This window comes from Podarcis erhardii (assembly GCF_964252035.2).
Source record: "Podarcis erhardii genome assembly, chromosome: 14".
NCBI lineage: Eukaryota > Metazoa > Chordata > Lepidosauria > Squamata > Lacertidae > Podarcis > Podarcis erhardii.
The window spans coordinates 10,949,223-10,964,346 of NC_138503.1; the positions used below are offsets into that span (position 1 = coordinate 10,949,223).

Consider the following 15,124-nt stretch of genomic DNA (forward strand, 5'->3'; position numbering starts at 1 on the left):
CTCATCAATCCCCGCCCTTCGCGCGCTCTCTCTCTCTCGGGCCCCCTCCTCCGCCGAGCTGTGAGGAGAACACGCCCAAGTCGCGCGCGCGCGCGCGCACGAGCGAGCGAGGCTCGTTCTCCCTCCCCACAGCCGCGCCCCAGCCCAACCCGCTCACTAAGCCCCGCCCACGCACCTCAAAGGCGGGCGAGGGAGGGAGGGAGGGAGGGGGCGCACGGGCGGCAACAGCCGGAGCAGCTGCACCTCCCACTCCCCCCCCCCCTCACCACCACAGCCTGGGGCGCCTTGGTCCCGTATGTTAATGAGCTCCCCTTTCTTTTTGCCACTACCGCGCGGAAAGGGAGCGCGGGGAGGAAAGGGAAGGGGAAGTTGCTCTCCTGTTTGACAGCCCTTGGGTTGCTAAGCCCGCCGCGCTTTACGGCCGCCCGCAGCCACCGCGAGAGCGTCGTGAGGAGAATGAGGCCGGCGCCAGGTAAGGTCTTCTTCCTCCGTGAGGTGTGTCAGTGGGGAGCGACGGCGCCGCCGCCGCCGCGTGTGGAGTTATCCTGCCTCTGGGGTAGAATATTATGATGGAGGAGGAGGACGAGAGAGAGAGAGCTGGTGGGCGGTGGGTCGCGAGGGTCCCCTCCCCCCGCCGGCCTCTGGGCAGCGCTTCCCTCCGTCCCTCGGTGTCAGGGACCGTGGTCGGTGGTCGCGGCCTCCGCTCCGCCGGGTGGGGTGGGGGGGGTGGCCTTTCGCTGCCAGAACCTGATCCCCTGGCCTCCAGGATGCTGGTCTTCAAAATGAAATAAAGTTTGACTTAATCATTCCAGAAACCTGCATGAATAGATTCATGTCCGCCAATAACGAAACTGTATTTCTAATGTTCATTACGTAGATATCAGTGCATAAGTAGCCGCAGCCAGTCTGCATTTCAATTGGATTTTGTGATGTTACCTAGTTGTTGCTGCTGCTGCTGCTGCGATACTTTAGCTTTGGTGCAGGCCATGGACCTAGGAATCGCTGTACCAGATCCAATCAAAGGCCACTTGACTCAACCTCCAGAGCGGTTTGCAAAAGATAAAGCAGTAAAATCAAGAAAACTTCATAACCCTACTTTAGAGCATACAAAAGTTAAAATGCTGAAACAGATTTAAAATTATCTCAACTTTCTAAGCATCTTGGTAGGCTTATCTAAACAGGACCATTTTTTGCATGTTCAGAAAAGCATAGCCCTCTCCTGGTTGTGTTCCCAAACAATGGAGCTTCTGTATAGCTTTCATTAGTAGCTCTTGACAGACTTATTCCCTTCATTAATTTGTTTAACTACCTCTAGTGGCAGTGGTTTGTGTAATTTTTGATCATGTCCTTCCGTATTTGCATTTTTTTTTTGTATAGAAAAAGGCCCCCAACATCGTGCTTGTTCCTAATAGGGGAGGTGCTCCAGCCCCTATATATTTTTGGTTATTTTCTGCACCACTTGCAACTCATTACATTTCTTAAATAAACTGAAGGTAACCTAAGAAGCCATGCTTAGGAGACATTAAAGAAAGTCACACATTATGGCACATAATTGCATTTGGCAATGCACAAAAAGATGGAAGTAAAAACATATAATCAAGTTGGCCCACTTATGAAATTAGCAATGCAATCTTACACATTGCTCTCTAGGAAGTATAACTAGCATCACATCCTTAGATATTAGCTTCTTATGGCATATAAATGCTCTTTACAGGCCACCATAAATCTATTGGCATTTTAAGGTGCCAGAACTCATGGTTTTGTTTTGTTTTTTAACAATAACAAGCAGTGGGATTGAAGAGGAGAGAAGCACCCATTTTTCATGTTAATAGTTTGTTGTGGTATAAACTTGTACCATAATAAATATTTTAATCTTTTAAGTGACACAATACTTCTGGTTTGTATTTTTCTGTGACAGACTAATCTGAGCAACCACCTATAGGGTTGTGTTACATCCAGAAGTAAGCTCTGCTGAGTTGGGCCATATTCCCTTGGTAGTTATGGTATTATATACAAAATTTGAAAAAGAGCCCTGAAAAACAGAGCTTTTCTTCCTCTGGTGTCATTTCTGCATTCACCACCCATCGTAACTTACAGAGTTGGGATAGGTTTGAACCTCAAAGAGTCTTGTGGCACTTTCACTGAGGAAGTGGCTTTTAGTCCTTAAAAGCATATGCTGTAATAAAATCTGTTAAATCTTTGTCACAATACTTATTTTTTCCTTTTTGTTGCTGCAACCAACAAATATAATCACCTCTCTGGAAAAGGTTAAAGCCAGCACTTTAGATTGTTCACGGAAACAGATTGGGAGCAAATATCGTCATTTTGAAACTGGAGGGGTATGTTCCCTTCTGTTGGCCCTACTTAGCAATCTAGCCATCACATTTTCAACCACCTGCAGTCTCTGAGCAGTCTTCAAGGGCAGCTCATTATGGTAGTCCAAATGAGATGCTACCAAAGTATGGCTAACTGTGGCCAGGCTGTCTCTGTCCCCGAGGGCCATGACTGGTGTTTTCAACCCAACTTATGAAGGTACTTCTTGCCACAGAATATACTTTAGTCTCCAAAGACAAAGGTAGACCTCTAACACCCTCAGACTATCAACTTGTGTTTTCTAAGGGAGTGTGGCCTGAGCATCTTTCAGAAGTATTGTAAGAGCTACCTGTTAGGAAAGAGGCCACAGCTCAATGTTTGAGACTAAGATTTGTTTGGAGAAGGTTCCAGGCTCAATTTTGGGTATCAACAATTACATTTCTACCTTGCCATCATGTGGGAAACTTGCTGGGCCTAAAAAAAGCCCCTGGCATGCTTTCCCCCTTGCTAATTGTAGGCTCCATTTCCTCTCCGTTCTATAGCATATACCATATGCTTTGTCACATCTCCCAGGAAACTGAGTTGGTGTTTAACAAGGATTTTCTTTAGATGTGGGATTAATATGGTGAGTCACTGTCAAGAGGTTTCAAGTAACAGCTAATAGAACGAGCAGTGCTTCTTTGCTTTTGGGAACAAATGTATGCAAAAGACTGCCAGTTATGTGCTCTGGGAGAAAACTGAAAAACTACTGCATTGCTGTAAACATGAATTTGCAGGTGTTTAAGCAAAGAACAGAATGCAGATTAATTCTGTAGCTGTGCAAGGCCTGGTGGTTAAATTTTGAAGTTTGTGGCCATTGGCCATCAGCATATCTTGTGGTGGCAAATTCTATAGGTTAACTATGTGCCGTGTGAAGTACTACTTATTTTTCTTTAACAAAATGTACATAGCACTTGATTGTAAGAAAACCTCTAAATGGTTTCCTTTCTTCCATCTGACCTGAATCTCCTACCATGAGACAGAGAAGAACTCTCTATCTACATTTTCCATACCATGCAAAATTTGACATCTCTAACATCTTTCCTCTTTTCTCACCTTTCTTCTGACCTAAAACCCAAAAAATATTCATTTCCTCATATGGGAATTGCTCCGTCTCCCATTTTATCTTGGTTGCCTTTTTCTGCATCTTTCCCAGATCTACAATATCCTTTTTTGATATAGTTGTATTGCATTACAATATTGGCAGTTTTGTTTTTTATTCATTTCATAATAATCCCTAGGCTGGAATTAACCTTTTTCATAGCTGCTGCACACTGGTGCATTTTTTTCTTTGGACTCTCCACACGACCAAGATCCCTTTCCTGGCCAGTCATCACCAGCTCAGACTCCATCAGCATGTATGTGAAACTGGAGCTTTTTGACCCAGTGTGTATCATTTTACACTTAACTTTATATTGAAACATATTTGCCATGTTATTGCCTATTCATCCAAATTGGAAAGATCCTTTAGGGGCAATCTGCAATCTCTTTTTATTTTTAAAATTCTGTTGTCAGCAAACTTGGCTACATTACTGATCATCCCTAATTCTAAGTCATTTATAAGCAAGTGTTAAAAGACAAAATCCCAGGAGTGATTCTTGTTAATTTTTAATTTGTCAGTAAGGTTTAGAAGTTCATTTATTTTGTCGTCACTATTTGCCTCAGTTCTTCAGCCTCGCGTCCTGCAAAAAGTCAGTTCAGGTACAGGTATCTGCCCTTCATTCTCCACAAGATGTAGGGCAGGGGCAAATAATTCATTCAGGTTTTCTTCAATGTCTTTATTCTCCTTCAGCAGAACTTTTAAATTCCTTTTTGTCCAGCAGTCTAACCACCTCACCAGAGTGTTTCCTGCTTCTGTTGTATTTAACTAATTTTTATTGTTGGTCTTAATGATCTTAGCAATATATTCATCAAATTCTATTTTTGTATCCTTAATTGCCTGCTTACCTTTTTGTGGGTGCATGTTTGTAGTTCAATTATTCTTCTAATTTGGGGAAGATTTCCATTTTCTGAAGGAAGTCTTCTTGCCTCTAATAACTTCCTTGACTTGACTTCTTCACCACACTTGACACAGGAATAGATTATAATGGCATTTCAAGGTTACTCATACATTAGAAGAGATTGTAATCATAATCTTCTAGGATTCAATGCTGGACATTCCCTTTCAAATCGTCTTGGAAAATGGTAGATTATTTAATTGTGAAGACTGGTAAGGTTGATAATTATTTCTTCGGGACTGGCCCGAGACAACATATTTGCATCCATGGAAGACTTAATTGCTTTCATATTTCTATTCCTGGATCGTCACACATTGCTCAGTGTCCCAGACACACATAGCATTGATAATGCTTTTAAAAATGTGTGTAGTTTATCTTTCATTGGTATGTAGTGGCAAGCAGGCATCTCACATCTTATTTATAATGATAGTAATAATAACAATGTCACATCTTGGATTAATGATAAGGTTTTGTATTCTATCACTTTTTAGACATTAAGTACTCTACCATTGCCATTAGATATTCCTGAAGTATTTTGTTCAAAAATCAGGCTGTGGTAGAATTAAGCGATCCTCTCCTAGTGCAGAATGCCTGGTCTCAGGGAGAATAAGAACTAAGGATTTTGAAAACTGAAAGCTTGTCTTGAAAGTTGCACTTATGGCTGCAATTAGGAAACAACCTCTTTTGTGAAATGGGTTGTTTGTTCAGCTTTCTTTAGAACAGGGGTTCTCAAGCTGTAGTTTGTAAACCACCAGTGGTCCACGAGCTCCACTCAGGTGGTCTGCAGGAGTGGAGGGGGCGGGGACGACAGCTAGATGTCAATAAGTTAGCCAGCATCTGAACACATTAGCTATTTCTTGCCTTGGCCCTGTCTTTCCACCGGTCAGTACTAAACCCCAGCGCTAAGTGAAGTCATGTGATTTGAACCACCTGTGGAATCCCTGGTGGCTAAGGGTGCAACGGCGTTTCTGCTGATGATTTTGAGTAGCTGTGCACAGCTACAGTGCGATCAAGTTGGTGTAAGAGCTCCTGTGGAGAGGCACAAGAAGAATTTTGCAGGATTAACTCTCAGCCATCTGCCTGAGACCTTTAACCCACGTGGTACTTGGACTTTCAGTGGAACCCATATCCCCACCTGCAAAGAGAGTTAAAGAACAGTGAGGTCAGCACCCCTTCTCTGAGATTGCTTTGGGTTGTTTTTCACCTGTGAATATATGCACTCAGCATTAAGAAAGATGATTGAGTAATCCACCAAGATCCTCCACAATTTTCAAGTGGTTGGGAGGGGGGAATTGAGAATAGATAGCCTTCCATAAGGCACAGCAGTTCAGGACTCCAGCAGTAGTTTCCAGTATTATCTGCTAGCAAACTGAGGATTACTCATGTGTATTAAAAGATGTTTTGCAGCCAAAGGATTATTCCATAAACATCAGAACCAGCCCTGCCTTTTTTCTTATTTTGAATCTCAAGGATGATTAAGAATAGAGCTGGCTGAGTGACAAGTTGTGTTAGGTAACTGTAACTGCTCCCCTTATATTTTATTATTATATGTTTGATAACGCTCAACTGGAATGATCAGTGCCTTGTGCATTGGTTGGTAAGACATTTCATTTTGACAAACGTGGAAAATTCTAGACACTTAAAAGAGTAAAAAAAAAAAATCTGGTTCCCTGGAGATCTTCCCTCCCACTGGTATATGCATCCAGTATGTTTCATGTACAGTATATCACTTTAGTTTCCTTGTTCAGATCTTAAAAGGATATTGCTTAATTTTTGACCTAACAAAGCTTGACAAGGTTCACTGGTTCATCTGAAGAATTAGTGCGTAAATTTGACTTTTCTTTGTCCCATAATCATTTATACTGCAGTTAGAAGCGTCCCACTTCCTTCCTGATGAGTAAATAAACCAGCACATTTGATTTCATTCCTGCTGAATTGGGTGGGTGCTCCCTGGTTTGCACTGAGTCATGCCAGAGGGACAGTGTTTGCAGTGCGCAGGCTGTGCTTTCAGAAGGCTGGACCAGATCCTGGGTGATAAAGAATTGATATTTACAGAACATGAAGCCTCAAATAATTTCACGGCTACATTAATTTTCCAGTAAGCCCTGTTGAACTCTACAAGTCTCTGATTTCAGGGCTAATTTGGGGCTGATTAGTACTGGTAATTAAAAATATGCTCTCAAGTCCAGTTGATGTTAGACCACCTGTCGTGGAGCACCCTGCATATCAGATTATTGTTTCCTACCTGGCTTCTGCTTTCACTTCCTATTGCACTCTTGCCAACCTTCCTCATAATGAGAGCACTCCAGAATCCCTTCCAGTTTATCTGGAAATACAGTTCAGTTTAGAGAAGCAGCGTGAGAATGTTGGATGCCACAGTTAATATGGAACTAGAAGTTATACTGGATACAGGACAGTTGCTAAAAACTGCAGCCATGTGTCCTGCACTCCTTAGGTACATTTACACATGGCAGCATGCCACCATTTCCTCATTCCTGCACCATACAACTGGCAGCTTTGGCAGGAACTGAAGAAATGGAGGAAAGGTATCTGTAAGTGTGCATAAATGTTCTTGAGAGAAGACTCTGCATGGGGCTGTCATTTTCAGCAGCAGCCCCATGCCTGGCATAATGTCTAGTTGCAGCCTGAAGGCAAATCTTGAAAAAGTCTATTGAATAGAAGAGAAGGCGGTTGTGGAATTTTTCTCTCCTGCTGCCTAGTGGGTTGTTAGAAGAAAGGCGGAAAGTTCTCTCGAATTGTTTTTAAGTAAACCATGCATCATAAGTCCATCACTTGCTAGGGTGTATTCTATAGTGCCATGGGCTGTCCTCTTGTGTTTTAAAAATAATTTTGGATATTTAAAGGAGCCATCTTAATGATCGACTAAGTAGATCATTTAAGCAAGCTTTGGTATTTGAATCAGTGTGTCATCAACTATATCCTATCTTACTTCAGATCTAGCTGGTAAATTATGCCATAAAACTACTTACTTTAAAGTGGTTTGATACCTGTGACTTTTCCCCTACTTTTGCCTTTTTGACCATCTTAGAGGAAGTGTACAGGTAGTGTCTCTGGTACTAGGCACAAAACATATACAGCCTTGCAGATTCTAGTATTGGCTTAAAAATAGAAGCTGCACCTCATCCCCTCCCGTCGACTGTAATGGGTTGTTACTGCTTATAGTGGTGTATTGTGGTACTTACATAGTTCAGTAAAGGTAAAGGACCCCTGACAGTTAAGTCCAGTTGCGAAAGACTCTGGGGTTATGGTGCTCATCTCGCTTTAAAGGCCGAGAGAACCGGCTTTTGTCTGCTTCTGCAGACACTTTTTCTGGGTCATGTGGCCAGCATGACTAAGCCGCTTCTGGCGAAACCAGAGCAGCGCACAGAAACGCCGTTTACCTTCCCGCCAGAGCGGTACCTATTTATCTACTTGCACTTTGATGTGCTTTCGAACTGCTAAGTTGGCAGGAGCAGGGACCGAGCAACGGGAGCTCAACCCGTCGCAGGGATTTGAACCGCCAACCTTCCAATCGGCAAGCCCAAGAGGCTCAGTGGTTTAGATCACAGCACCACCCGTTTTACATGGCCTTATTTGCAATACTTAGGCTTGTTTCTTTGGTCTGTTATTCTGGTATGTAGTTTATTTAAGTTTATATTCCTCCTTTCCTCCAAAGAGCCTTAAGTGATATACATGTCCTTTTCTATCCTCACTACAACCCTGCAAGTTAGATTAGGCTGAAATATGGCAACTGTAGGTGAACCTGTCCCTTTTATTTTGGTTGTAGCTGAACAAATTGGTTCTCCTGTTTATGTTTATCAGTTACAAGCATCCACAAAAATGATGGTTGGGGAAAGAATCCCTGGTCTTTTAATAAGAAGGATGCCTAACTGCACATATCCAGTCCCACTTAAGCAGAAGTTTAGAGAAGGCAAGAAACAGCAGAGTCTTGTGCTGTTTGTTCCTTCTCTGTACTCCAGTACAGTACCCTCAAGCTCTCCAGCAAGCTCCCAGAATTTGAAAGGGGGACAGGATCTTCCCTCACCTATGCTCAGGTTTGAGTATGAAAAGGATTCTTCTCCCACTGTTTCTTACCTTTTCCCTAATTCAGGGAGACTAAATGCTGTTTCTTCCTCTTCTGCATGTGCCAGAAAACTTGGGGGGGGGGGAGTTTGGTGGCGATCATAATCACGTAGGGAGGCTAAGACGACCCTCAGCAGGTTAACTGGCACAATTCCATGACTGAGTTGGTCGTCTTCAGCAATGAGAAAAGCCCAACCTATTTTAATAGTAATCTGTTCTTTTCACCCTTGATTATTTTAGGCGTTGGTATTTCTCTGGCCGCCGTGAGTCTGCCTGGATAGAATGGACCCTGTTGTCCTAAGTTACATGGACAGTTTGCTGAGACAATCAGATGTCTTGTTGCTGGATCCTCCCTGCTGGCTCAACGACCACATCATCGGGTTTGCCTTTGAGTACTTTGCCAGCGACCAGTTCCAAGACTTCTCCGATCAAGTGTGCTTCGTTGGCCCCGAGGTGGCTCAGTTCATCAAGTGCACGAGCAGCCAAGAGGAGCTGGCCCTATTTCTAGAGCCTTTGAACCTCCTCCACAAGAAAATAGTGTTCCTGGCCATCAACGACAACTCCAGCCAGGCTGCTGGCGGCACACACTGGAGCCTACTAGTTTACTTCCAAGACAAAAACCGCTTTGCTCACTATGATTCCCACACCAGGAGCAACTCTGCCCATGCCAGACGGGTAGCAGGGAATTTGGAGGTCTTTCTCGGCAAGAAAGGCAAAGTTGCCTTTGTAGAGGAGAAGGCCCCTGCCCAGCAGAATAGCTATGACTGTGGGATGTACGTAATCTGTAACACAGAAGCTCTGTGTCAGGAATTTTTCCGGGGACAGCAGGAGCCAGTGCTTCAGCTCCTTACTCCCTCCTACATAACAGGCAAGAGAGAAGAATGGAAGGAACTCATTGCTAAGCTGTCCCAGAAGTGACCTGCCAATCTCCAGTTATTGTCGTTCTTGACTTGCTCTCAGTGCCTGAGGGGAGGGAAGCCTGTACATAGGGTTTTCCCAACAGAAAGAATGTATTTACCTCTGTGTTTCTGCACTGCCTTATTCTGTTGCTGATCAGAATAGAGCTGAGTCGTAGGAAAGTTACATGTCTTCCCTGAAGTGTTGGGCAGTTCTGGCTTTGGCCATTTATCCCACCCCCTTCCAATATCCCCAAAAATTCTCACACCCAAATTCTTTGTGTGTGATCAATTTTCAGTGATGTCAGTGACATTGTATATTTCTGCCTTTATTCAGTTGTTTCAACCATCTTTCAAAACTCATGCAGAAACCATCAGAAGTCAGATAAGATGTTATAATGGTACCAGCCATCTTGTTTCAGAACTCCCCAAAATATTGTTCCTGCTTTTCTGAATAAGGATTGTTGTATCAAATGTTTTGGCTACCTTGAGAAAACTGTACACATCAGTATGATGACAAAGAATTTCTATATTGTAAACCTTGCTGGCAAGAAATACGGTAGTTTCTGCTGTTCAGTTTCTAGCTGTTTTTCCTGCATCACTTTGATGTGTTTTAGCTGGACTTAGTTCCTAGAACTAAGGATTTCTGGATACACTTATGAAAACAGGAGGGCATGAAAGCAATTTTGTATTTATTAGGGGCATGGATTGGCTTTGATTTCCACTACAACAGCAAGTGCACAGCAACTTGCTTCATTCTGCTCTATGCCTTGTGGGGAGTAAGTTGGGAATCTGCAGCATACTGGTAACAAAAGGAAGCAATGGATTCATTAGTCCTCTTGATGTGTCTCCTGCTTGCAGCTACTCTTCACCAGTAACAATAAGTGGGGTGGTAGGGGAACTATCCTCAGCTGCATATGAAACTCTTCTATTGCTGGGTAACATTGGATTGCTTCCTTCTGTGAAACATGCAGCTTTGCTTAAAAAAAGTAAGTGGACCTATCCTGTTGGATAGCATACCCTGGTGGGTGGTGGAGCCCAAATGGCTGTATCCTTTGTTTTTCCTGCTAGCTTTTAATTTATTTTGCTATTTACCAAGGAATGATGCCTTAGCCGCACGTCCTATTTCCTAATGCTGCACAAGGAAACACAGCAAACAGGTTCTTCAATTATTCAAGTGTGTGATGGCACTGTTGGGGCAGAAAAGCTTTAATCATTTTTTCATTGCACATGTGTAGAGAGGAGGCCTGATGACTTTTACTCTGCTTAGGAAAATCTGCAGCCAAAAATAAAGAGAACTGTCACTTCTAAGAGTTGTGTTCGGGTTTATCATGGGGGCGATTGTTCTCGTAGCTCCCTTAAATAAGCAAGGGATGTGTAGGATACATACATAACAGGGAGGAGGAGGAGGATGAAGGTCTTGGAGCAAGCATCCCTAGAACAACTGCTCTGTGCATGCCTGCTGTCAACCTGCTGTTGTGCCTGGCTAGAACAAAGTCATTAGACTCGAGCCCCTTCCATTTGTTTCTTGTTACCCCAAAAGAAAAGGAGCCTATCTAGCAGCCTGTCAAAATATTTGTGAAACGGTAGTGTAACATAAAAAACTGAATCACAGTGAAAGCAAAGAGTATGATTCATTTTTGCAGTAGGGAGGATGTTCAGAACAAATTAAGACTTAATAAAAGTTTAATAAATAGCTATATGTTCCTCCACATGTCTGCTTTCTGCTTTGATTCCAGTTGCTGCTAATGGAATTATTTGGGATTGAAGAAGGGGCAGCAGGAGTTTAGCATCTAGGAAGGTAAGTACAGGTGATGGTGGTGGGATAAAATTTTCACAAGAAATAGCCAAGAAAGGTTTAGGTGACTTTGAGCTGTTTGTTTTGAAATGCTTGACGCTGCAGGACATGATCCTGAGCATTGGGGAAGGTTCTTTTTCTCCCATCTCTCCCTTCATACTACAGAAGACTAGGAAACTTGCAATGTGGTCCTATGCACATTCGCTCAGAAGTAGTTCTCACCATATTTGATGGAACTCTCTCCAAGGTAAATATGCCTAGAGAGGTTTAGTACAGTAGCCTTCAGGTGAAACTACTTCTCTTTATATATGGAGAAAAGCAAACAATTTCAAAATAGCAAGGGCGTCAACAAGTAGAAAGAGAAAGACAAATACTTTTTGTAAGATGGGAGCTGCTTATATACTGTTTGTCAGATAAGCCACAAAGGTTGGTGTGATGTGTGGGTGGGGAAAGAGGGAAGCAGCAGTGCATCCAGTTAAGATTGCTCACTGCTTGCCATATGATGCCTTGCCAGTGGGAGCCTTCAGTGTTCAGAACTTAACCGTTTAAACGGATCAACAATGGAAAAAGTTGCTCAGGGAGGTTGTGGAAACGCTCAAAGAGGCTGCTAGAAAGGGAAGGTGTGAAAGCACCTCTCACATGTTTTAGACATGCAGCTGGCTTAAGGACTGTATATAGATATGGAAGGTGTGAGCAATAATCTCCAAATTGAAACAGGAAGCCTGTATTCTGCTGCTCAAGGTATCCATCTAATCTGGCTGTGTGCTACAGCCAGCCCTGTTTTGATAAAGGATAAACTTAGCTGACTAGTACGTTGGGTTGCACCCAATTTGGTAGGTGTTCGAAAAACTTACATGCCTCCTCTCTAAAGAGTGACATAATGGGAAAAAACATCTTTTCAAAGAACCTTTAATTTGAAAATCCCAAATTGTCTGTAGTTGGTATCTCATAGCAACCGTTATATGTGGCATGTGTCCTAAATACAGAAGAGGCAGTTTCAGTGTGCATGAAGTGTGGAATGAATTGTTTTCCCACGTTTTTAAAAAAAATCTTGCAGAGCAGCTTTTCAGGAAACTGGAGAAAGACTTCTTGCACAGGGGAATAGAGGAAAAGCTAAGGCTTTCTACCAACGTAAGTGAAACAACTTTGCTGTTTGGGAGTGTCAAAATCCCACTTGGCTTTCCAGCCGATACCTTGGCAAAACCTCTGGAGGCTGACCTCTGATCTACACACCTTTCTTCCTCTGGAGTGGGACAGGGGGCTGGGCATACCAGCAGGCTTATCTTTCAAAGTGTCATGTTGATCATGGAAAAATTTCACCCAGGAAACTGCTCAACCACTTTTCTTAACCCTTAGCCTATTCCACTTTTCATGAATGGATTGTTAAAGCCCAGTCTGTAAACACTGTAATCCATGCATTGTGTTTTTGATAGCCTTAAAAATCTATAGCATACTCGCAGTGCCAGAAAAACCTGCTGGACAGCTACTGGAGCTAAGGCCAAAGGCCTGCTCTTTTCTGGGTGCAGCCAGGGCCATCTCTAATGGAATATTGATGTAACAGTTGGGGAGAGGGAAAAGGATGGGCAGGACCCTAACCATTGTGTTTCCTCCATTGAGAGGAAGGTCTGTGTTTTAATTAGATACTTATGTGGGTTTTTATGTTGCTCTTAGTGCAAAAAAATGCAAGGCTGTACGTCTGCTGGTTCCCCCCGCCCCCCCCCCACTTTTTCTTACAATAACCCTGTGAAGTAGATCAGGCCGAGATCAGGTAGGGACAGACCCAGGTTCAGCCAGTGAGCTGCACGAGTGAGCAGGGAGTTGAAGCACCCACACAACACCGGCTCTTAATCTGGTTTACTGATTAAGCCAGAGGTCTGCTCCACTAACCTCTTGCCCTGACTTGGTCGTAGCAACTTTTTGAAATGGTAAAAGTGGATAGTTGTGCCATCTAACCAAACGGTACGGAAGATCATAGAGGAGTTGGCTACAGCTGTTGTTATCTGTGCACCTATCATACATGCTGACAATCTCAGGTGAAGTTCATAGATGTACAAAAACTTTATTGCTTGCCTTTTGAGAGTGTCTGTCAAGTCTCATTTAGATATCTTCACAATTCCTTATTTACATATGGATGTTTTGTGCATGTGCTGGTTCAAATACATCAAGGCCCTTTCCTGCTTTGCAGGATATGGAGAAGGACCACAATTCAGTGGTCAAGGACACACACTGCATGCAGAAAGTGAGTCTCCAGGGTGACAGGAGATGGGACAGGTTCTGGAAAGCCAGATCTCATCACAGTGGGCAATACCTGGATAAACAATTGTGACTTGGTATAACTCAGCAACTGCCTCTGATCTGTGCATAACCCTGTTTTGGTAGGACAGGGTAGCTAAAGCAGCTAGAGCTGGAAAAGCCACAAAGAGGCTAAAGCACTTTTGCAGGCTGCGTGAAAAAGATACAAACCAAACTTATATTTCCCTGTGCTATTTGGACAATTTCTCACCACTACAGAAGACTTAACTATATGGAGAAGCTGGGGTGGTGGCAGGCTTGGGATAGGATGACACAGCCTCCATGCCAAAGAAGGCATTCATAATGAAGTGGGAAGTTATCACTTGCAGGAGACAGAGGGCAGGATCCAGAGAGAGAGTTGGGGGGGGGGAGGGTAGAATCAGTGGGTAACATTTTATAGATCTTGCTTATTTCATTGAAGCCCACCCAATTCTCACCCCCTCCACAGGCATGTGTTTTTATTGTTTGTAGTTACTGCAAAGATAGTCGCTGCTGAATAAGCTGGGTGAGGTTGCAAAGTGTGTCTCATTGGCACTGCAGAAGCACAACTCCTTCAGGAGAAAACCAGGGGCAGCTCAAATGGGACATGTTCTCCAGTTGTCACACTAGCAAGCTACCTTTCTCTACTTTCCAGCACTGCTAATTCTTTAGGTAAACTGGACAGCAGAATGGAAACAACAAAGAAACAGCGTCTAGGCTGGGGAAGATAGCCTGGCTGTGATGTTCCCCCTTCAGGGTATCCCCCCCCCCCCTTTGCATGCACGTGGAGGATTTTACTGCCCCCTTGTGTACATAAGAATGATAAAACACTTCCATTTAAGCATTTACTGCTGAACACCTCTAAGGAAAATAAACTGCTTGCAGTGCTCCCAATGCTTTCCTTTGGAAGTATCCTGATGTGGTCATTGACAGCAGCAAGAAGAACCAGCACATAGTGTGCTGTGGAAAAGGTAGAGAAGTCTCTGGATAGACGGACAGGCAGGCTCATACTGGTGCTGGAGTGGCACTAGTTTTCTTCCACTTTATTATTGTTCAGGTGGAGCTTTAATGGTTTATTTTAATTAATGATGATTTCCCCACATTTGTTACTTTGAAATGTTGTAGCACAGCTTTTGAACTGTAGGGCCAGAGATTCCCCACATTGCAAGGGCTGCAGCAGATTTAGTGTTATATTTGTAATCATGAGAAAGCTCGTAGTTATAATTGGCAGGCATACATTTTCACCCTGAAATCTACCCTGTCTGCAGTTCATTCTAACCGTGCTAAATCTAAATTTGCTTGCACACGGCAGCATAGTTGGTGTGTGGTGAAATGAGGCATAAGACATAAAGAGAGGGGGAAATGGGGCAGGGAAAGAGATGAATCTTAGCAGTACCTAAAGCATTATATAATAGAGCACACTTGTTTCTTAAAATCCTTCCTGGTCTGTCTGCTGTTCTCGCCTTTAAATGTCACATAAGCTGAAGAATATGCAATGGATGGAGCCAGTACATCAAGCTTTTGCGCCAAGGCATCAGTGGCAGGGTATTTAAATCAGGAAAACAGCACAGTAGAGGAAGCATTAAACACCTTCTCTCCCCCTACCCCAACTTTTCAGCAGAGATGCTAAGGGACTGAAGCTGGGAGTGGGACATTCTGCAAGCAAAATAGCTGCCCTTGCACTGAGCTAGAGCCTCTTGCCATTATCTACCCCAGAATAGCAGCTG

At 43.4% G+C, this 15,124-nt stretch overlaps 1 protein-coding gene across 1 annotated transcript; it reads left to right on the forward strand.

The window, feature by feature from the left end:
• Window positions 1-189: 189 nt before the first annotated feature.
• Window positions 190-11,028, forward strand: SENP8 (SUMO peptidase family member, NEDD8 specific). The gene is made up of 2 exons (XM_081839344.1): window positions 190-472; window positions 8,673-11,028. Exon 2 carries the CDS (start codon window positions 8,715-8,717, stop codon window positions 9,348-9,350), a length of 636 nt encoding a protein of 211 aa, XP_081695470.1. The 5' UTR covers window positions 190-472; window positions 8,673-8,714; the 3' UTR covers window positions 9,351-11,028.
• The last annotated feature ends 4,096 nt before the right edge of the window (window positions 11,029-15,124 follow it).

What these genes read in the sequence shown, in the direction of transcription:
- SENP8 (XM_081839344.1), top strand. Translation starts at nt 8,715, where the DNA reads ATGGACCCTGTTGTCCTAAGTTACATGGACAGTTTGCTGAGACAATCA.